This window comes from Mytilus trossulus, chromosome 14 (genome assembly GCF_036588685.1).
Source record: "Mytilus trossulus isolate FHL-02 chromosome 14, PNRI_Mtr1.1.1.hap1, whole genome shotgun sequence".
Lineage (NCBI taxonomy): Eukaryota > Metazoa > Mollusca > Bivalvia > Mytilida > Mytilidae > Mytilus > Mytilus trossulus.
The window spans coordinates 14210892-14236204 of NC_086386.1; the positions used below are offsets into that span (position 1 = coordinate 14210892).

At 31.3% G+C, this 25313-nt stretch overlaps 1 protein-coding gene across 1 annotated transcript in view; it reads right to left on the reverse strand.

Moving 5' to 3' along the window:
• The window catches only part of LOC134697493 (heat shock 70 kDa protein 12A-like), a 39078-nt gene extending 20970 nt beyond the window's left edge, over positions 1-18108 (reverse strand). Inside the window, exons 1-3 of the mRNA XM_063559773.1 lie at positions 18023-18108; positions 17234-17549; positions 16245-16463 (exon numbers count right to left, since the gene is read on the reverse strand). Coding sequence (XP_063415843.1) covers positions 16245-16463; positions 17234-17549; positions 18023-18108 — 621 coding nt within the window. The remainder of the gene's footprint in view (positions 1-16244; positions 16464-17233; positions 17550-18022) is intronic.
• Positions 18109-25313: the final 7205 nt, after the last annotated feature.

Consider the following 25313-nt stretch of genomic DNA (forward strand, 5'->3'; position numbering starts at 1 on the left):
GGAAGTATTTACATTTTGACCCTTGAAATTTCTTTTATGTGAAAGGGTATAATTATCTGAAATATCAGCTGCATCATGTATTGTATCAACAGTTTTGTCGTCTAAATGTGTTTTTAAGTTTAAATGGACACATTGTTTGAACTCTTCTAATAACATCAATTATCAAAATTGTTATCTGTTTTCCTTTACATAATTTTCTTTGGCGTAAGCAATTTATTAAATAGATCTTCTTTTTCCCGAGCAAATTCAACATAGGTTTGTGAATCAAACTTTTTATAAGCTCTACATTTCTGTCTATATGCTTCTGGTACTAGCTCATAGGCTTTCAACACTTGTTTTCCAAAACCTGTTTCACAATGTCATAATCAGAACTTTTTTCTGATGGTAGTGCAGAGGTTATTTTGTAAACCACTATCAGGCCATGCAACACAAATTAGGCCAACATAAATAAATACAATAATTACAATATCATAACAGTACATAGTGTCTGTTTTTTTTATTGTAACCGAACAATGTCGAACATAAACTAAACTATGACACAGAGGAACAAAACCATGACACCAAAACTTCTGTAATATTAAATTGTGCTCAAATATATGTTTATTAAGGAATAATCGACCGCAGATTAAAACCATATCGAAATATGGGATGTAACAGACAGTAAAGAAATAACTGTACTTTATGCATTAGAAACGAATAGCAACTCATAAATGTTGACATACAAAAGCTTTATTTTGTGTCAAATTACAACTATATGATTAAAACATTATTGTACTAACATATTAGCAATAAACAAAGATAATTACCAGCTTGAATTTTTGTTCAGGAATTTCTTTAGCGAAAAATTCGAATGTTTATATAGTTTCATTGATTATCAATACAAACTCTTAACACAACCATGTCTAACTTAACCAAACTATAAAACAATAAAAAAGACAACATCATCCATCAACTACCATATGGTAAGAGTTTATTCTGGTCAACATGTTTCAACTTCAGGACCCTTGTTGGCGAAACATGTTGACCGGAATAAACTCTTACCATGCGGTAATTGATGGATGTTGATGTCTTTGTTGTTTTATTTTACTTTTATAACGAAAGACACTGTGAGTACCCTAAGGTATCCACCAACTATTACCTAAACGTACGATAATCACTTCAGGTGTTGGTTCATCTGTTCAAATTCAAGTTAACCAAACTATTACAAAATCACTTAACTTAACGCTTCTAATTATGACAACCTTACTACCCGTGTTTATATAAGACTAAGTGTTTATTGGAACGGTTTGAAACCGACTTGGCTATAGAGCGAGTACACTATCGACTGTAGAGTTTGATAAAATGGTTTTATATGTTTTCTTGTAAAAACTATAAAACTACTCTTTACACTTATGCACACTCAACTTTACGTCTGAAATCTCAAGATTTTGCTTATGTTGATTGACTGACTAACATGTTACTCAATTCACGACTTTGATTTTGTTATGCTCCATCGACGATAGAGATAGTCAATATATTTAGAAGTCTTTACGTTCGTCCATCGGCCCCTCTCTGTTAATGGTAAATTGTTGGTAATCGTTTTTGATAAAGTTTTAGTGTCATCAACTTAAATGAATTGTGTGGTTACTTATATCATTGTAAAAGTGAAGAGCAAGTCAAATCCCTTGATAACTGAATTAAAGATGACTACTGTATGTTTGATCATGATGAAGTTCGGTTTTGACAAAAAATGTACTGTTCGTAATTGAAATTAGACGACGTGTTCAGTGTTAGTATTTAATCATGAAATTGTGATCAAGTAAAGATAAAACTGAGTACATATATAAATCAGAAGATGCTATACAAGTGCCAATGAGACAGCTGTCCATCCAAGTCATAATTTATTAAAAGTTAAAAAAAAAAACAATTATTATACGGTCTCCATCACGGAGCTTTGGCTCACACCAAACAACATACTATAAACGGTTCAGAATGACTATAACAAAAGTTTTCTCATTGGCAATCATACAACATCTTCTTTTTTTATATAACAGATATGAACCACACCAATTAACAACAATCGCTGAATAACAAGCTCCCGACATAGAACAATATGCTTGTTATGATTAAAGAAAATTGGTGTACAAATGTTTCAGGTCAAGTTATAATTTCATTCCCATTAAAAGAAGAGCGGACAATAGGTCATCTATAGTATCTATGTTTTGGTCGATTTCCATTGCAATGACAGCGGGAGGTTTGGCATGCCACAAAACCGGTTCAACCCATTATTTGTTCTTAAAAATGTCCTGTACCAAGTCAGGAAAATGGCCATTGTTATATTATATATAAAAAAAAAGAAGATGTGGTATGATTGACAATGAGACAACTATCCACAAAAGACCAAAATGACACAAACATTGACAGCTATAGGTTACCGTAAGGCCTTTAACAAGGAGCAAAGCCCATGCCACATAGTCAGCTTTAAAAGGCCCCTATAAGACAATGTAAAACAATTTAAACGAGAAAACTAACGGCCTTATTTATGTTAAAAGAAATTGAACGAAAAACAAATGTGTTACACATAAACAAACGACAACCTCTTAATTAGAGGCTCCTGACTTGGGACAGGCACATACATAAATAATGTGGAGGAGTTAAACATGTTAGCCGGATCCCAACCCTCCCCTCACCTTGGACAGTGGTATAACAGTACATCATAAGAACAAACTATAAAAATCAGTTGAAAAAGGCTTAACTAATCAGATAGACAAAAAGTGGCCGGGTACTTATACATCCCGACACAAAAAGACACAATGAACAGATCTGAGAGTACTCGCAGTTATCTGACAGCTAGTTCAAAGCCACTTATAACTAACAGAAAATCATGCCTCTAAGACTAAACACCCAATCCGTACACATCCAATATAAAATGGATTTAGTGTAAAGACGTCATAAACAGCCAGAGAAAAACATGACCTTGTGCAATGCCAAGTAACAGCAGGTATTGACAGATTGTAGATCCATGAAAAAGTATATAACATCCTAGTAATATTTTGTTAGCTTTTAATCTACTGATAACAAAACCAATATTTATACCAATAAAAACAATATTCGATGATCGTATTACAGTGTTGAATAGATAAACTTTTAGAATAAGTTTATTTAAAGGAGCAACAAGTTAACATGGATTATTTCTAAATTTCAAGGCACGATTAACAACATTTCCGTAAAAGTGAGGATGTGCTATCCCGTTTGAAATAAGTTTTCTACAGGTACAACCAAACTTCAAAACCAAATGGAAAAATTTAGTAAAGGTTTTAAGTAATTTATGGTAACGATATCCCTGGTTTAATAATTTATCATTAATACATTGCTTGCGTTCGTTAAAATAAGAAAACGTCACAACAAACACGGGCATAGCGAACAAGTTGTGAAATATAAACATCGTAAAATGGTGCCAAAGGAACATCACCATCTTTAAATGGAAAATTAACAATAGGGAACGAAAAATCGTCTCTTTTATCGTAAATTTTAGCGTGTAGTTTCTCGTTTAAAACCGTAATATCTAAATCCAGGAAAGGACAATTATTAACGAATACATTTCATTTATTTAAAGTAAGTTCCTTGGGATAAATTTTAGCAGTGTATTGAGAAAATTCTTGTTCATTTAACGAAAAAATATCATCAAGATAACGGTAAGTGTTGTTGCATTTATCAATTAAATGCAATTTTGACGGGTCTTTAATGAGTTTAGTCATTAACTGTGATTCGTAACAGTACAAAAACAAGTCTGCTATTAAAGGGGCACAATTAGTACCCATGGGGATATCTGTCGATAAACTTTTTTGCCGAAACGTACGTAAATATTATCAAGGAGAAAATTAACAGCTTTAATTATCTCATCACACCTCCAGTAAGTATATCTAGCATATTAACCTTTCGCATCAGAGAAGAAGGCTTTAAATGAGTTGCAGCACATATATCTACATTCAGCTTTACCAAACGACCATATAATTAAATAGGAAAACTTTTGTTTAATTAGATAGTGTGGAAGTGTAGTGTAAAGAGTAGAAAAATCAAAACTATTTACAGAATCAAAAGGACCATCAAAAGCCCGTAATCTATCTAAAACATCCAACGAATTTTTTACACTTCAAAAATGGTTTATACCACTATGTTCATATATTTTATTACAATAGTTTATGATAAGCTCATTAATAGTAGTTAATGTACTGGTTAAGAGTACTGACAGATAAGTTGTAGAACACTTACTAGAGGCCGAGATGAAACGATATTTAAATGCTTTTTTGTGTAGTTTACGTAGCCAATACATAGTAGGGACCTTCAAATGTTCAGAAGAAGCCTTAAGCTTTGATGTGGTTGTGATATGCTTGTTTACTATATGACTCTCTGTGAAACGGATGGACTTGAATGTAGATGAATTTAAAAGTTCATTCTTAAGAACGTCCGTGTAGTATTTTCGTCATACCACAACCACATTGTTGGCTGCTTTGTCGGCCGGTACAAACACAAACCGCTTTGAAAGTATTTGAAGTTTATTTCTTATTCTGGAAATAGGTGTATTATGTACTCTATTATTTACTTCTAAATTATTTTCAAAATGTGATATTCTCTTATCTACTACGTGGCACATTAACACATTTATTTAAATAAAAATCAAGAAATTTTTTATCAGATTTTTCCCGTTTACACCATTTTTTTACAAAATGAGGAAAGAGCATCTTTGTTGACTTGACGACACTATTTTAGATGGAGGACGATATTTTGGTCCTTTTTTCAAAACGTGTTTAACCTATAGTTCGTTTCTGTGTGTGTGTTACATTTTAATGTTGTGTTTCTTTTGTGTCGTAGTTTTCTATTATTTGATGCGTTTCCCTCAGTTTTAACCCGGATTTGTTTTTGTCTCAACCGATTTATGAATTTCAAACAGCGGTAAACAACTGTTGCCCTTATTCATTTTACAATTTCACAGAATGTTGTTCGAATTCATTTTCAAAACTAAAATGTTACGAAGCAATTTAGAAAGAGTCAATGAAAATGTATTCCTCAGTGGAATATTTTGAACACCAACGAAACAATTATGATTAATTTTTCAAAATATGGTCCATTTGGGGCATCATTTATTCAAAAACTTTTGGCCCGATTGATCGCGATCGATGCAATTGCAAAAGAAACAACTATATACGTATACTTCAATACTTTCATAGCAATACAGACATTAAAAAGAACTGGGAGGATGAATGGGGAAATAAGTGTTTTTAGTCATTAAGACAGTAAAAGTGCAGATGTCTCTGTTATGTTTAAAATGGGTCTGGATTTTATTGTGCATAATACTATTATTCATGATAATGGTCGTTACAAAAGTTTTGCATGTTTGTATGGTTATAATACAGACGGACCTTTATTCTTTGACACAATAATGCAGAATATTTTAACCTTTAAACCAACCAGTGTTATATTATGCGATAACTGGAATGTTTTATTAGATAAATTTATGGATACATATAATATACAACATAACAAAAATCCTAGCTCCCGTAAAAACAAAAGATGAAATCATTGATGTTTTGAACTACTTGATTCTTGGCGTACATGCTATCCAGTAGATAGGAAATGTACCTGACGTCAGTCCTCACCAATAAAACAAAGTCGCTTTGAATGTTTCTTAATTTCAGAAGACCTTTTTTCACCATTTTTATTCCGGGTTATAGAACAGACCATTCTGCAATTCTTTTCACCTTCTCAGCTTGTTTAGAGAAACGGGGCAGAAGTTATTGGAAATTTAACTCTCAGTTACACATGTACTTGGAGATGCAGTTTATATAAAAAGGGGTAAATCATGTATTAAGGATACTATTTTGGAATACCATCTGTCAGATGATATTTAAAATCTTCTTTCTGTTGAGTTGTCATGTAATGATCAAACATTTTTTGAAATATTGAAAATGAAGATAAGATCCTTGTCCATAAAAAAAACCCAGCATTAATAAATCCAGAGGGGAAAAATGTCACTCTCAAACTTGAAAATGATATCTTATATTTTGAAAGTATTATTAATCATTCTCCAAATGATGAGGTTAAAAAATCTTTATTTGAAAAAAAACTTGAACTAGAAAATTATAGACAAAAGAAAGTTGAAGGCTTGCTGCTTAGATCCCTTTCGATCTCTTCACTTTGGGGGGCAATTTTTTTGATTTTCAGTATCAAAGTATAATAACTTGCATTCCTACAGAGGGTAAAGACAGACAGTATATTAGTAACTGGCGTCCTATTAGTCTTTTGAATACTGATATGAAAAAAGCTTCTGCTGTTATATCTAATAGACTTTCTCGTTTTATTTGTTTTACGTTGTCTTATCCGGGCCTTTTATAGATGACTATGCGGTATGGGTTTTGCTCATTGTTGAAGGCCGTACGGTGACCTATAGTTGTAAAAGTCTGTGTCATTTTGGTCTTTTGTGGATAGTTGTCTCATTGGCAACCATACCACGTCTTCTTTCTTTATATCAACCCAGTTTTACCATTTATCATAAGTGACACACCAAAAGGTTTCTTTAAAGACAGATTTATGGGTGAGAACACACGCCTTTTATATGATTGGATGCACTATGTTGATTTTGAAAAGGCATTTGATTCCTTGGAATGGTTATTCTTTAAAAAGAAATCTTTAAATAGCTTTTAATTCTGGGACTTCTATATGTAGATGGTTTAAAACTTTATACTCAAGGGCGTCAAGTTGTGTTATATATAATGTGTTAATAATGGACACATGTCGAAGTTTTTTCATTTAGAAAGAGGTTGCAGACAAGGAGATCCTCTTTCTTCCTATTTATTTATAATTGGGGTTGAATTATTATTTTTGAAATTAAAAGGTAATCCTGACATAAGGCAAATTACTATCAATGATAATGGACCAGTTTTAAGCATGTACGCAGATGACACATTACTTTATGTAAGATGGAAGGAAAATATCGTTGAAGGAAACACTTTCATGTTTTGAATCTTTTTATAAAATTTCAGGTTTGAAAATAAATGCTTTAAAGACAAAAGCAATATGGGTTGGAAGTAAAAAATATTCTGATCGTATTTTATGTCCCGACTTAAGGATGTACACCTCTGAGGAGCCAAAAATTTCTAGAATTAAACTTCTTTTCTTAACCTGATTTTTAGGTTTATAAGACTGTAACAAAACAATTGGTGAAGAAAAAATCATATGGTGGTGTGCTTCTTTTTTTGCTACGGCCCTTTGAAAATGCCCAATTTTGATGATTTTCTCACTTTTCATCGATTTTTACCTATTTTTGGGCTATTATCGTGAAAAAAATCAAAGTTCCACAATTAAACTTTTTTTCATACTTTCCATAAAGATGAAGTGGACCAATCTGAATAAATTTAACTTACAAAAACTATAGGTAGGTGTTAATATAAGAAAGTTTTATCATATTTTGATGCTTTTTTGTGTAAAATTTACCATACTGCCAATTTTGTATTTTTATGATTTTTCTCATTTTAAAGAACAAAATGCATATTAATTCAACTTTTTTGTTATAAATGATTGAAAAAATACATATCTAAGAAATTTGAAAAGACCAAAATGAGATGGGATGTATATTATTCTTGTAAAATCATTTTTTGTATCCCTCACCCATTTTCTCAAAATTTTGACTAAAAATACTGACTTGAATCGTCATAAAATTTGAAAACTGGATTATTCAAAAACCGTTCATGGTAAATACACAATTTTTTCACACAGTTATGTTTGATTATAATATTTTTAAAATTCATTGATATTTTCCACTTCTATCATATGTTTTGGAAATAATTTAAGAACGAGATTTCAACGAGACTGAACGAGACTGAAAAGTCAGAAGAATACATCCTTAAAACTTCATTGGTCACATTCAAATTTAAAAATTAAAATTTTGAGGATTGAAAGTTCTTTAGATTTTTAAATAGTTCTTTGTAAGAAGCCAGAGTGCGATACAAGAAGGTTTTTAATTTTATCCATAGTTGGCCTAGTAAAAGCAATAAATGAATACCGCTCAAAAAATAATTTTGGGTTGGGAAATATGAGTGATTGCCATGGTAACGAACACACTATTTTTTGGTTGTTTAGCGTGTTAAAATCTTTCAAAAATCTGCTAAATCACCACAATTCAGAGCCTAATTATGAATAGAATCATGCATTTTTCATTAATGTTCATATGTAACATTGATACAACTTTGTTTGAGCTTCATTGTACTGAAGATTGCATGTCAACCAAATTTGTAATTTTTTTTAAATTTTGAGAAAAAATGCATATTTTCAACTTTTCTGAAAATGGGATTTTGGCGAAATTATCAAATTTTCTCTGGTGTTTTTCAGAAAATTGCAAATGTGAAAGAATAGTTGGCACTGTAGTTTGGATACTGCTCAACCAAATTAAATAGAAAAATGCGTGCGATTTTCTTTCGTTTTATCACCATAGCAACTGATTGTTCCCTTGGAAACGTAGTTTTTATTTGCAGAACAGTGCAGTTTAAGAGCTTAAATGTAATGCTTTTTCATTACCAATACGAAAATACATGAAAGCTTAACTTTAAATTACTATCGTCAAGTGCTGTTGACTTCAATTGTTACCATGGAAACACATATTATCCATAGCAACATCCACTCCAAAACTGCATCAATAGAAATTTATGCAAAAAAAACAAAAATAGAGGGTGTTTATTTTCAAATTGGAATATGACTGCATACTTTGCTTTACTAACAGTCTTTTTTTTTCTTTTTCATAAGGTTCAACAATTCTACCCAAAAATTACCCCAAACTTAGCCACAATCATCATTGATGTATCTTGTTTAAAAATTGTGTTTTTTGACCCAGCCAACCAACCAAGATGGCCGCCATGGCTAAAAATAGAACATAGGGGTAAAATATAACTTATAACTCAAAAACCAAAGCATTTAGGGCAAATCTGACAGGGGTATAATTGTTTATCAGGCCAAGATCTATCTGCCCTGAAATTTTCAGATGAATCAGACAACCCATTGTTGGGTTGCTGCCCCTAAATTGGTAATTTTAAGGAAATTTTACTGTTTTTTGGTTATTATCTTGAATATTATAATAGATGGAGATAAACTGTAAACATCAATAACGTTCAACAAAGTAAAAGGTACAAATAAGTCAACAGGACCGAAATGGTCAGTTGACCTCTTTAAGAGTTATTGCCCTTTATAGTCAATTTTTAATCATTTTTTGTAAATCTCCATGATCTTTTACAAAAATCTTCTCCTCTGAAACTACTGGGCTAAATTAATCAAACTTGGCCACAAATATTATTGATGTATCTAGTTAAAAAATTGTGTTTTTTTTACCCAGTCAACCAACCAAGATGGCCGCCATGGCTAAAAATAGAACATAGGGGTAAAATGCAGTTTTTGGCTTATAACTCAAAAACCAAAGCATTTAGAGCAAATCTGACATGGGGTAAAATTGTTTACCAGGTCAATATCTATCTGCCCTGAAATTTTAAGATGAATGGGACAACCTGTTGTTTGGTTGCTGCCCCTGAATTGGTACTTTTAAGAAAATTTTGCTGTTTTTTTATATTATCTTGAATATTATTATGGATAGAGATAAACTGTAAACAGCAAAAATGTTCAACAAAGTAAAAGGTACAAATAAGTCAACAGGACCAAAATGGTCAGTTGACCTCTTTAAGAATTATTGCCCTTTATAGTCAATTTTTAACCATTTTTTGTAAATCTCCATGATCTTTTACAAAAATCTTCTCCTCTGAAACTACTGGGCCAAATTAATCAAACTTGGCCACAAATATTATTGATGTATCTAGTTAAAAAATTGTGTTTTTTGACCCGACCAACCAACCAAGATGGCCGCCACGGCTAAAAATAGAACATGGAGGTTAAATGCAGTTTTTGTTTATTTCTCAAAAACCAAAGCATTAAGAGCAAATCTGACAAGGGGTAAAATTGTTTATCTGGTCAAGATCTATCTGCCCTGAAATTTTAAGATGAATGGGACAACCTGTTGTTTGGTTGCTGCCCCTGAATTGGTACTTTTAAGAAAATTTTGCTGTTTTTTTTATATTATCTTGAATATTATTATGGATAGAGATAAACTGTAAACAGCAAAAATGTTTAGCAAAGTAAGATTAACAAATAAGTCGACAGGACCAAAATGGTCAGTTGACCCCTTTAGGAGTTATTGCCCCTTATAGTCAATTTTTAACAATTTTTCGTAAATCTTAGTCAACTTTTACAAAAATCTTCTCCTCTGAAACTACTGGGCCAAATTTTACCAAACATAGCCAGAACCATTATTAGGCTATCTAGATTCAAAATTGTGTTTTGTGACCGGGCAAATCAACCAAGATGTCCGCTATGGCTAAAAATAGAAGATAGGGGTAAAAAGCAGTTTTTGGCTTATAACTCAAAAACCAAAGCATTTAGAGCAAATCTGACATGTCGTAAAATTGTTTATCTGGTCAAGATCTATCTGCCCTGAAATTTTCAGATGAATTGGACATTCCCTTGTTGGGTTGCTGCCCCTAAATTGGTAATTTTAAGGAAAATTTGCTGTTTTTGGTTAATATCTTGAATATTATTATAGATAGAGATAAACCGTAAACAGCAATAATGTTTAGCAAAGTAAGATTTACAAATAAGTTAACATGACCGAGATGGTCAGTTGACCCCTTTAAGGAGTGATTGCCCTTTTGGTCAATTTTAAACATTTTTCGTAAATCTTAGCTATCTGTTACAAAATCTTCTCCTCTGAAACTACTCAGCCAAATTATTCCAAACTTGGCCACAATCATCTTTGGGGTAACTAGTTTAAAAATTGTGTCTGATGACCTGCCAAACTAACCGAGATGTCCATTTTGGCTAAAAATAGAACATAGGGGTAAAATGTATATTTTGGCTTATAACTCTGAAACCAAAGAATTTAGAGCAAATATGACATGGGGTGTAATTGTTAATCAAGTTAAGATATATCTGCCTTGAAATTTTCAGATGAATCAAACACCCTTTTGTTGGGTTGCCGCCCCTGAATTGGTAATTTTAAGGAAATTTTGCTGCTTTTGGTTATTATCTTGAATATTATTATAGATGGAGATAAACTGTAAACAGCATTAATGTTCAGCAAAGTAAGATTTACAAATAAGTCATCATGACTGAAATGGTCAAATGACCCCTTAAGGAGTTATTGTCCTTTATAGTCAATTTTTTACAATTTTCTTAAAATTTGTAAATTTTTAATAACGTTTTCCACTGAAACTACTTGGCCAATTTCATTATAGATAAAGATAATTGTGAGCAACAACAATGTTTGGTAAAGTAAAATGTACAAACACATCACCATCACCAAAACACAATTTTGTCATGAATCCATCTGCTTCCTTTGTTTAATATTCACACAGAACAAGGTGAGCGACACAGGCTCTTTGGAGCCTCATGTTTAAAGATATCATACATGTAGATTCTTGAAAAGATAACGTTTGATTGGAGAGCCTGATTATAAATAGAATCAATTGTTTTTTCACAAATTCAATATATAACATCGATATAACTTGGTTTTAGCTTCAGAGCTTAGTTAAGGTACATTGTAGTTCGCTTGTCATGTTTTATGATTTTTATCAGATTTTCGGAAACGTCAGGTTTTATTCATTTGAATGCCTTAAAAAAAATTGGCATTGACTCCCATTTATCTTTTTATAAATCTTTTACATGTATAATGATAAGCGATCTGTAAAAGTCTTATAAAATGTCAATTATTCTTTGATAGTTTTTAAGAATGTAAACTTGTCAATGATAAGGCTATGAAAAGTCATGAGAGAATAACTTCAATTGCTTATATCTCAAAAACACGCACTTTTCTAAATTAACAGAGAAGATAAAAAAAAAATCTACATGAAAGTCGAAAAATATAACATTGTATGTATGACAACAAAAAAGGGCTCCAGAAAGGTTCTCCTAAGATAAAATGGTCACTTTTACAAATTTCTTTAGTTAACCAGGCCATTTAAGGCAAATTAACAGTTAACAGTTAACAGTGACACCAACAAAATTCAAATTTGATCTCTGTTTTGTGGTAATAAGCATTATGTATACATGTTTCATAAGATTTGATTAAGGCAAGCTAAAATTAGAAAATGGAAACCAACTTTGTGACGACTAATATACTGACGGACATTGGTTAAACGTACTACAACACCGCACCCCCCCCCCCCCCCCCCCCAAAAAAAACATAATTGCGGCGCGGCCAATAAAGTGTCTATTTTAGTTTTTGCCCTTGTACCTTGAAACGATCAAATGTATGTAATGCGTGGGATATTGGAAATTTTATATTTTTTTCACATTGAATACTAAAGTCTTGTATTCATGAATGATTACAAAATGTTGTGACTTGAAATCATCGATAGTTAAAAAGAAAAATATGTAATATGTACTGCGCTGTTTCTAGTGTTGCAGTCAATTGAATAAGACCATATGTGGAATTTGTTTTCAATTTATTGATGTTATTAATCTTGTATTTATGCAGACATTCTCAGCTTAGTGGTTTTATTCCAAATCTCGGGATTAATGCACAGTCTTTATAAAGGTTACAAAGACAGAGACAGAAAATAGGGGCTTAAATTATGTAAAGGTTAAAAAGACGTTGAGACATCTGATATTAGCGATCACCAATTGACTATTAGTCAACACTAACTTAAAATGTGTTCAATTTGCCTGTCCGTCTATCCGTTAGTCCATCACGCTTCAGTTTCAGTAAAGAAATTCTTTGACTAAATGATTATATTATGTATTGAACAATCTGCAGACAAAACAACAGACAAGACTGTGAGTGAGGCAAAAAAATGAAGTTATATTCCAATTTTAAAAGAAACAACTTCTATTTATGTATTTTTTACATAAATTTCTATTGATGCAGTTTAAGAGTGGTTGTTGCATGGATAATATATGTTTCCGTAGTAACAATTGAAGTCAGAATCACTTGACGATTGTTATGTAAAGTTTGCGTTAGCTTTTATGTTATTTCTTATCGGTAATGAAAAAATTCATAACATTTTAGCTCTTAAACTGAAATATTCTGCAAATAAAAACTCCGTTTCCTAGGCAAAAATCTGTTGCTATGGTGATAAAACGAAAGAAAATCCCACGCATTTGTCTATTTAATTTGGTAAAGTAGTATCCAAACTTCATAACTACAGCGCCAAATATTCTGTACACATTTGCACTTTTCTTAATAACACCAGAGAAAATTTGATAATTTAGACAAAATCCCATTTTCAGAAAAGTCTCAAAATTTACAAATTTGGTTGATATTTCGAACTTTTCCTCTTTTGATGATTTTTCATATTCCATCCAATGGGAAAAGGGGTGTATGCAGTCAGTAAGTGACCTTATCAATCGTGCAAATATGATTTTTTTTATAAATTTGAGCAATTTAAAAAAAAAGTACAAACCCTTAATTTTATTCAATATTATGGTTTGACATCAAAAATCCCTAACACTATGATAAAATGCCTTAGAGAAACTGTCTTAATCAAAATTTAGATAAGTCTCACACTGGTAATACTTTCTTAAAAAAAACAGATGAATGTAATGTGAAAACCAAATTTGTATATAAAATCTTCATGATAACAAAAAAGTCTTGTAGAGATGCTTATTTAAAAACCTTTCAATATAATTTTTGCATAGAATTGTAGCAACTTGTACCATTTTGTACAAAATCAAATTAAAAGATACCAAGTTATGTACTTTTTGTAAACTTGGAGAAGAAACCATTGAACACCTGTTTTTTTAATGCTCAATAAATTTTCAATTCTGGCAGTCTTATTGTGAAACTATTTTTTGTAAATTTTATCTCAACAAAGAGAATGTGTTTCTTGGTTGCAAACATGAAAGTTTATTATTGAATCTGCTAATCATTATTACAAAGAACTATATAAACAAATGTAAATTAAATGAAACAAAACCAAAACAATGTAACTAATATAATTCTAAAATGACCATAGCAGATTCTAATCAATCTCAAGGATTCAATTTATAAAATATTTCGCCGAAGTAATTAAACTAGAGGCTCCAAAGAGCCTGTGTCGCTCACCTTGGTATATGTGAACAAAGGAAGCAGACAGTTCATGACAAAATTGTGTTTAGGTGATTGTGATGTGTTTGTACATCTTACTTTACTGAACATTCTTGCTTCTTACAATTATCTCTATCTATAATAAACTTGTCCGTGTAGTTTCAGTGGAAAATTTTAGTAAAAATTTACAAATTTGATGAAAATTGTTAAAAATTGATTATCATGATAATAAAGGACAATAACTTCTTAGGGGGTCAATTGACCATTTTGGTCATGTTTACAGTTTATCTTTATCTATAATAATATTCAAGATAATAACCCAAAACAGCAAAATTTCCTTAAAATTACCAATTTAGGGGCAGCAACCTAACAACAAGTTGTCCGATTCATCTTAAAATTTGAGGGCAGATAGATCTTGACCAGATAAACAAATTTACCCCTGTCAGATTTGCTCTAAGTGCTTTGGTGTTTGAGTAATGAGCCAAAAACTGCATTTTACCCCTATGTTCTATTTTTAGCCATAGTGGTCATCTTGATTGGTTTGCCCAGTCATAAAACACCATTTTATAAACTATATAGCCTAATAATGATTCTGGCTATGTTTGGTAAAATTTGGCCCAGTACTTTCAGAATAGAAGATTTTTGTAAAAGTTAACTAAGATTTACGAAAAATGGTTAAAAATTGACCATAAAGGGCAATAACTCCTAAAGGGGTCAATCGACCATTTTGGCCATTCTGACTTATTTGTTTATCTTACTTTGCTGAACATTATTGCTGTTTACAGTTTATCTCCATCTATAATAATATTCAAGATAATAACCAAAAGCAGTAAAATTTCCTTAAAATTACCAATTTAGGGACAGCAACCCAACAATGGGTTGTCTGATTCATCTGAAAATTTCAGGGCAGATAGATCTTGACCTGATAAACATATTTACCCCGAGACAGATTTGCTCTAAATGCTTTGGTTTTTGAGTTATAAGCCAAAAACTGCATTTAACCCCTATGTTCTATTTTTAGCCGTAGCGGCCATTTTTTTTGGTTTGCCCGTTCACAAAAAACAAATTTTAAACTAGATAGCCTAATAATGATTCTGGCTATATTTGGTAAAATTTGGTCCAGTTGTTTCAGAGGAGAAGATTTTTGTAAAAGTTAACCAAGATTTACAAAAAATGGTTAAAAAGTGACTATAAAGGGCAATAACTCCTAAAGGGGTCAACTGACAATTTTGGTCATGTTGACTTATTTGTAAATCATACTTTTCTGAACATTATTGCTGTTTACAGTTTATCTCCATCTTTATACTGTGTCCGTATTTAAAACTTTTTTGGAATAAAATAAATGAAGTTTTAAAGAACAGTAAAATAACTTTTAAGATAAAACTAAGACACTTAGTATTTGGATATAAAACTTCTGAAGAAGAATATTTTGACTTCAACTATTTTTTAACAATTGTGGGGTCTTCAATTTACAAAGCCTACTACATATCTGATCAAAAGACAAAAAATGTCAATGTTTTCTCAATTTTTCTCAATGAGTTCAATAGAAGAGTATGTTTGAAAATTAAAAGTAAATGTTTTAGCAACTATTAGAAAACATATGAATAGTCATATTATGTGATTAAGAGATATTATCTAATATATATATATTATCTCCATCTATAATAATATTCAAGATAATAACCAAAAACAGTAAAATTTCCTTAAAATTACCAATTTAGGGGCAGCAACCCAAAAATGGGTTGTCTGATTCATCTGAAAATTTCAGGGCAGATAGATATTGACCTGGTAAACAATTTTACCCCATGTCAGATTTGCTCTAAATGCTTTGGTTTTTGAGTTATAAGCCAAAAACTGCATTTTACCCCTATGTTCTATTTTTAGCCATGGCGGCCATCTTGGTTGGTTGACTGGGTAAAAAAAACACAATTTTTTAACTAGATACATTAATGATGATTGTGGCCAAGTTTGGTTTAATTTGGCCCAGTGGTTTCAGAGGAGAAGATTTTTGTAAAAGTTAACGACAGACGATGGACGACAGACGACGGACGACGGACGACGGACGCCAAGTGATGAGAAAAGCTCACTTGGCCCTTCGGGCCCGGTGAGCTTAAAATAAACAAACTGGATATGAATTAAACCCAAAACAAACCATAGTAGCTGCTTCTCTCATAAACTGTTTGGCTGAGTCTTCCCATATGGCAGGTACTGTTAGGACATAGCCGATCTGATTCTCCTGAATGCCTCTTATTTTATCTGATATACTCTTGAAAAAGTGATCCTTCAGGAACTGAATTGCACACTGAAACACCTTCAGGGCTTCCAACTCTTTACCAAGCACATCTTTTATCTTTAAACCTCTTGTAATTCTCTACAAAAATATTTAAAAACTGTTATAGCAAACGAATTAAGATACATTTGTCACTATGCTCATATTTATAACATTCACAAGTGTACATATTGGGGATGTCAACAAGTACTTCAATAATTAAGTATTGCTCGGTTAGACAGAGTAACGAATATCAAGATAATAGTCATCTAAGAAGTTTCGTATAACATGTATAAGGAAAGGTTCTCTTTCTCTTCATAACAATGATTTTCTGTGAACTCATTTTAGATATATGAGCTATATAAATATAATGATAGAAATATCTGCTAGCTTTTATCTACCAGTAGTTTCAAATGATAATGCACTAGTATACATTAGATAGAAAACTACACATAAAGTTTTTAAAAGGTCATGACGGATGGAGAGTTCTCTCATTAGCACATCTTATATCTCTGTAGTTTTGACTGTCACGACGATTGATTTTTCTTATATTTTTTAAAGTCTGGTTTAATGTTCTTTTCTATTTCAAAACACAAACTGTGGGTCACGGACTATGTTTTTTTTAAATACATTGAAATGAACGAAATAAGGATCATATCTAAGTTAGTTATGAAGTGGAGGCTTAATTTTTCCTTATTGAAATATCAAATTACATAAGGATTCATTGGCCCTATTTTCTTGAACACAATCCTGAAACACGAATTGTCCAATCAAATATTAAGTCAATTAAAAAAAGTATTTTTGCAACAAAGGATTCTCAGAAAAAGACATCCAATCTACCTTAAATTATAATTTTAAAACTTGATACTCACCCTCTCATGGAGAAGCATCTTAAAGTTATGAAAATAATAATAATCCTCATGTTCACCCTCCGATACCAGTTCAGAGTACATATTCTCAGCCTCATATCCAAACGCTACAAATGCTTGACTTGAATCTAATAGAACTGCTGTAGGTGCTTTTAATGACATTAGTTTAGATGCCGTCCAAACATTTGTATGGATTTTGGTTGGTTCCTTAGTATAGTCATCCTTAGAACTGTAGGCGTAACCTGAATAGGTTGTACCTAAGTCTATAGCAGCACTAAATATATATCGACCATGCGCAGTCGATGATCCAAGATTTTGTCTATCAAATAAAAAAATAAGCACAAATTTGGTAATTTTTATTCAAGGATAGAGTTATACATTCAAAGGAATGTTGCATACTGGATTTTTTTATGACTTAAATTTGATTAATTCATAGTCACTTCAGATTGTTGATATTTGAATTCAAGTCAAATAAATATAAGAAGATGTGGTATGAGAGCCAATGAGACAACTCTCCAACAAAGTCACAAGTTGTTAAAGTAAACCAGTATAGGTCTAGTAACATCAGGTTCATGAATAAGGACAGGTGCAAACAAATGCAGCGGGTTTAATCTTTTTTATTCTAATTTAATCCTTTATTTATTCAAAAGAAATTGCCACCCAACCTGCATTGTCAATTTATAGATGTAAGTCAATATATGAGGTAAACATAACTGTATCTTTTGTAACGTTTATCTCTGATTATATATCTGCAGTATACTAGTACGGGTCAAACCACCGCTACATTATTACCTGCTTTGTCTGCATGCCGGTACGAAACCAAACAGCTTTGCGAGTACTTGAAGTTTATTTTTAGTTCTAGAAAGTGGTAAAAACATGGACCCTATTATGAATTTCAGAATTATTTTTAAAATGAAATATACGAATACCAAAATTATTCATTATTTCATTTGAAAAACTATAAACTATTCATTATTATATTTAAAAGCTATCTAGAGATTTTTTATCAGGTTTTTCACGTTTACACAATTTTTTACAGAGGGCAGACACAGAGTCTTTAATGACCTGACGACACATGATTGTTAACATCAATTTTAGATGGAGGACGATATTTAGGTCCTTTTTATAGAATTCTTTTACCTCAGGTCTTCGACGATCCTGATGTCTTCTGTTATGACATGACTATAGGGAACAAATGCACTTTTTCATAAACTGGGACGATTTAGATTTTTTGCTGTTGTTGACGGCAGTATGTTTGTCTAGTTATCAAGTTATTTTTGTTGTTTGCTTGACATTTTCTTGATATTTATTCTACATCGAATATTAGTAATATTTATTTATGGATAACTTTGGATTACTTTTTAGAAATTTAGCTTCTGTTTTTATGGCTTTTTTCCATTTCCTTTTCATTTACATCTTTTCAGCTTTATTTGAAACAAAGGTTTCTTAAAGTACTGATTGGTTGCAATATTTTTGAACATTGCTTACCACAACTATTAAAAATAGCCTACAACTGGTATTGAAATTTCATGTTACTGATACAGCAGAAGGTTGTGTTGTAAAAGTAGTACAGTCAGTGCCAATAGAATGAAAAGTTCACTTTTTATGTGAAAGGATCAACGCTATTTAGTCTTGAATTCGGATAAATATTTGCTCGAGGTTTCAGATGCTAAACCATATCTTCACGACAAATTTCACATTCCTAATTTAGAAAAAAGATTTTTTTTGTATAGACAATTGTTGGTTTTATAGCAAGCTAAACCTGTCACTTGTATGTCAGTCGCGTCAAAATCCATTATATTGACATCAATATGTAACCAAAACAAATGAAATGTTCAAATGTAAGAAGATGATGTCAGAGAGACAGCCATTCGAATTTTCTTGCCGAGATCGAACCCTGAACAATATAAAAAAAGATGTGGTATGATTGCCGATAAGACAACTATCCAAAAAAGGCCAAAATGACACAACATTAACAACTTTAGGTCACCTTACAGCCTTCAACAATGAGCAAAGCCAGTACCGCATAATAAGCTATAAAAGGCCCCAATAAGTATGGACACAACATTAAAACTTAAAACAGCTCTAAATTTGAACTGCGATTGAATATTTTATACATCATAGGTTTGTAAATGCAGTAAAAATGAAAAATTTGAAATCGGACGGACGTTTACCTATTATGATTCAATTTCATAAATCTATGTACATTGCTAGAATCAGCATATTAAAGAACCCAAAGAATTCAACTTTTGATGAAATACTTCTTAGTTAAGCCATTTATCAGAAACAATCTGAATTTGAAATGGTTATTAAAAATAAATTCGGAATTTACAGTAAAATGGAGAATCCTCCATAACATCTACATTATTATCTCAAGAGGCGAAATTTGAAGAACAAAAAAACAGCCTTTTTTCCTGAGTATTAACCAACGTACAAAATAACTTTTTTACAAAGATAATGCAAATTTCTTCTTTTAACTTATCAACAATCTTACACTCTGGGAACTTATAAAAAATATACCGACAATAATATTAACCAAATGAAGACATTTTTATTGATACCTTATTTGATTGGTTTAGAACATTACTATCTGAACAGATACTAGTACTAGTAACCTTTATTTTATTCAGTCCTACCACTACAAACTGCTCAAAGTCTGAAATATCATATTGTGAGCAAAGATTTTACTTGATAAGACTCGACATAATATCGACATTACTTCACTGTTAATGACTGTACTCGACTTTGGTCTCGACTTAACTTAATAAGTTTGATTCAGTATTTAATAATATTGGTATTAGTCTAAAATGGTCTCGAAAAATTCTTCTCGAGACCTACCAACCTGTCTCAACCTGTCCCAACCACTCTCGACCAGTCTTGACCTTAAATTTTTATCCGTAAGATCAATGTCTGGTCGAGACTAAGTCGAGTCTTATACAGAAAAAAAAGTGCTCGGTCTTACTTGTCTTATTAGACACTGAGCAGTTTGCAGATTAATTGTGCACCCACCACCTGGTTGACTTGTTTTTGTGAAAATATGGAACAGAGTTCATACAATACCTTAGAATAAACAAAAGTATCTTGCTATAACAGTAAAATTGAGAACAATGATAATTGTGAGAAATGACAGTAATCATCATATAGTGAGTTATGACAGTATGGGGAGTTTTGACAGTAATGACGAGTTATGATAGTAAAGGCGAGTTTTGACAGTAGTGGTGAGTAATGCCAGTAATGTTGAGTAATGACAGTAAAGATTAGCAAAGAGAGTATCGGTGAGTTATACGTTTCTCTTTTTTTAACATGTTTGATTTGATAAAAATATCATACAGGCTTTGTCCCCAGGTTCAACCGATCATTTGTTCTTAAAATGTCCTGTACCAAGTCAGGAAAATGGCCATTGTTATATTATAGTGCGTTTCTGTGTGTTTGTGTTACATTTTAATGTTGTGTTTCTTTTGCGTCGTAGTTCTGTAATATTTGACCCTCAGTATTAATATTGTAATAGAAAAATGCAGTTTATTTTATTTCATATAGTTTATTAGTTAATGTATGTTGGTTCTACTTTGTAAACTATTTTACTTATTATTGTCTAAATGTTCTATACATTTTTCAAGCGTAGGATATTTAAAATATGTCAAATAAGCACTTTTATAAACTATTGAACTTGTCTGTACAGTAAGACTTCAGCAGTTGCCAAATTATATATATATCTAGTAGAGTTATATAGAATATCTTAAAGGGAAATTCCGCGATTTTTTTACTTATCATCTAATTATATTCATCTTAACATAAAAAACACATTTGCAAAGTTTTAAATTTATATTCCTTCTAATAACGGAGAAAATCAAGTATTTGTAACTTTTTTGGTTGAATTCTCGAGTGGGTCGTGACGTATTAGCCCGATTTTTTGAATTCTGGGAAAAAATAAAATCTGTTTAACTCTTATAGCTTATCGACAATATACGTAATTAAAAGCGCACAGCTGACGAATGGTCGTAGTTATTAACCACAATATAAGAATGAACGAAAATGAATATGCATATACCGTTTTGTATTGATTGAATTGAACTCCTATAAAATTATCTCTAGTAAATGTTTTCGAATAAATTTCATTTATTATTGTTGAGATTTTTTCATAAAAGTTTTATTGAACATTTTTACTGATATTTAACTATATTTCCGTCCTATTTACCGTTATTGTTTTGATGATCATTTCAATGCAACTAATGTGTGAGCAGAGTGTGTATATTATTTTCGGTCTCTAAAAACACCGCAAAGGACCTCCTTTGTGCACAAAGGAGCACAAAGGAGCACGAAGGACCCCAAAGAAGTTTGTTAAGAGCACAAAGGACCTGAAATTCCCTTCAAAGAATAAAATTAACATAATTCCTGAAGAAAAATGATAAAAAAAATAATTAATTTCAATAAAAATTGTGATTTTAATAATGTACGATTTGGTGTTGTCACCGGTATCGGTTTGGAACCTACATCATATCCGGGCTATGCGATAGCTCATGTATATGAAATTTTTAACTAGTTATAATATTATATAAACAGAGACTATATGTCTCTGATTTTAATGATAACGTCAATTAGTATGCTTAATATTTTTTTGTTGTAATAAAAATACTTTACCCAAACTACGAAAATTATGTAAGTATTAGCGAGCACAAATGACCACAAAGTAGTTTGATAAGTGCACAAAGGAACTGAAATTATTTATGAACTGGGGGAAAGTGATTGCCAACGAAGAAATATTTATTTTTTCACAAAAAAAAAAACCGTCTCGAGTAAAATTGGAATTAAAGTTGAAGATTTGAGAACCGTGTTCTGTAATCGGTACGGATGTATTGAAAAATATTGAGAAAACACAAACATATGATATAAATACAGACTGGACATGGAACCGAAAATAAATAAATAAAGCAAACACTGTTTGTCAAGATTTATATCCATTTGAAAATTAAAAAAAATTGCGACAAGTTTAGGATCTCTTTACCAAGACCTTCATAAGACAGTTTCCAGATGAGGTCTGATATATGTCCGAGAAGTAAACGGACAGAAAGTCACAAATTTGATAGGATAAAAAGTCACAAATATTTTTTTAACAATTGTTAAATATATTTTATATTCATTTTTAAGTTTCGGAGCTCATTACCGTTGATAAATGAAAATGTATTAACTTTCAATCATGCAGAGGATATATATTTATTGGCAAAATGAAGCCATTTAAGCCTCGTTGATATTTTGTTTTCGTAACAATTATTTATTAATTATTGATATTTATTGAATAAAGGAGTAGGTCCGGTAAGGAATCATTTTGGCCTCAAATTTCAGTTTCATCTGACGAAGGATTTGGACCACTTTCTCAACACTTAATTAAGTGTCTTTTTCACTTGATTCAATTAGTTTATGTGAAAGATTTTAACTGATTAAGTCATTAAAAACGATCCGATTGAAGCTCAAATATGAAAAATCTCTCAAATATGCAAAAAAACGTCACTTTTGAGATGGTTTTTGGCAAAAATGAAAGTGGCCGCATCCGTGTTCATCCACAACCTTTATATGTTATGTATTATCATAAAATACAACTTACATCGCAATATTATGGATGAACACGAATGCGACCACTATCATTTTACACGTAAACCGTCTAAAATTTAACTTAAATGATAGAACTTTGAAGATTTCAGTAAGTTAGCATGATTTACTGGTGCTACAACCCGATACATGTGCATTTTATTGCCAAAAACGGCCCATATTTATGAGCAGAAGCATTCAACTGTCCAATAAAAAACTAAAAGTTTACATTTTAACAATTTTGTAAAACTGTTATATTTTGGGCCAAAAGGGGCCTTACCGGACCTACTCCTTTTCATTACAAAGTTGCTTCACAAATTAAACTTCAAGAAAAAAACTGAATTGTGATTTTTTTCTCCTGTGACTTTTTTCTGTGACTTTCTGTCCATTACTGTTGTGTGCAAAATAAAATTTGATACAACAGAGTGTGTATTGAAATTTCTTGAAAAATACGATTTGAAAAAATCAACCCAATTTTCTACCTAGAGAGTAAATCACATACTGTTCCCTTTGTGGCTTAGAAACGTTTTCTTTAAAGTACAAAATATGTAGTTTGAGACTCACCAAGTAAGAACATTCGGTACATACTTTATTTTTGTGTAGAATAAAATTTTATATAACAAAGTGTGTATTGAAATTAATTTCATAAAATACGAATTGACAAATCCAAATTAATTACCTACCTTTAGAATAATGGTCATACCGTTTTCTTTGTGTCTTTAAACAAGTTTTCGTCATAGCAATAAATACTACCATACATAAAAAAAACTGATGATGAAATGTGAGACTAGATGAGAAAAAAAAAAACAAAGTATCGGTATCCTTACATGATTTTCGTAGTTTTGGTAAAGTCTCTTGTCTTAAATTTTTTTTATAACAACAAAGTAAGACGAGTGAGGTTTTTATCAGTCATACTATATTATGACTACTAGTATTTAAAAAGTTACATACATAAGCTGTCACATAGCCCGAATATAAAGTCGGTTCCAAACCGATACCGGTGACTATACAAAATCGTATATTATAAAAATCGCAATTTTTTATTGAAATTAATTATTTTTTTTAACATTTTTCTTCAGGAATTATAATCATTTTATGCTTTAAATGGAATTTCATGTCCTTTGTGCTCTTAACAAACTTCTTTTGAGTCCTTTGTGCTCCTTTGTGCACAAATGAGGTCCTTTGCGGTGTTTTTAGAGACCCTATTATTTTGTAAAGGTCGCTGTATATTTCTCGGCTGAGGTCAATTCGTTTACCTTGTATCTATTTAGCCCCAGGTGTCAGCTCAACCGTACACAGGTATGAATGTTGTCATTTGGAAAGGATAAACAGAAATGATAAGAAAACGTGTGCCGTTTTTAATACACTAAGATTTAATACAGGATGAGAATATAGATACAATAATTAAATTGTGTAAATTAATTAAGATAAAATAAAATTCAGATTCGTTATTCCGAAAGTGTATAAAAATAAAATGAAACAACTTTTGATTACTTTCTTAGCGGCAATTATCGTAAATATTCAAATATGAAATAAAAAAAGTAGATCTTTTAATCTTTAATAAAAACTAAATGCAATGTTACCTAATTTGATAGGATATACCATTGCACATCTGTTTGATATCAATGACTTTACCGGAATTTCTTAACTTGTATTCAAATCTGGCTGTGTTTTAATGCTCGTAAAACTATCGCAATTTTAAAGTTTTTAATTGAAAAAAAAATACAACATACAACATGCATGATTTTTTTTTTTTTCTTTTTAGCATTTCATTCTTACATAATTAAATTCATTGGATTATTTACACGAACTTTTTGTGAAAAGAATATCAATTATCTAAGCTAAGAAAAAAAAAATTGGGGGGGGGGGGGGATTTTGTTCATTTAAAAAAAAAAATTATATGATAATATTTGTGCAATGTTGAACAAGATATCTGTGATTAATTCAAATAAATAATACAGTAGTTGTAATAAAACTTATATTTTAGTCATGCATAACTGATATTGACGAATTTAGAATAGTTCGTCCCTACATCGTTGTTCTTCAAACAATCATTATTAGTATATATGTAAGTTTCCTTACCATACGTATAAGTGCTATTGAGGATGAACTTCAGAGAAAGCAGACTAGTAGCGTTTCGTTAGTTTGTTTGTTGGAAAAGGAGAGGAAATGCAACCAGTTGTTCAGATAAACGACAGAATTACCATACAAGCATTTATAGTCAACACAACCAGAAAGAGTTCCCATCGTTGGACGGGGAATATGAAGGCTTCCAAGAATGAACAAGTGACATGTCTAACTCTGAACAGTTAGAAAACATGGAGAAGCTCTGAAGGTACATAACTCCCATTTTGTTTGGGTGTGAACCATCGACGTTTACAGCAATATCAAAGAATAAGATGATGATTGTAGAAAGAACTATGGGCGTCATGTGGCAAATATTACATGCATATCGGACTATTAGTTGTCAATCTGTATGAAAAGATTTCCAATACAACCA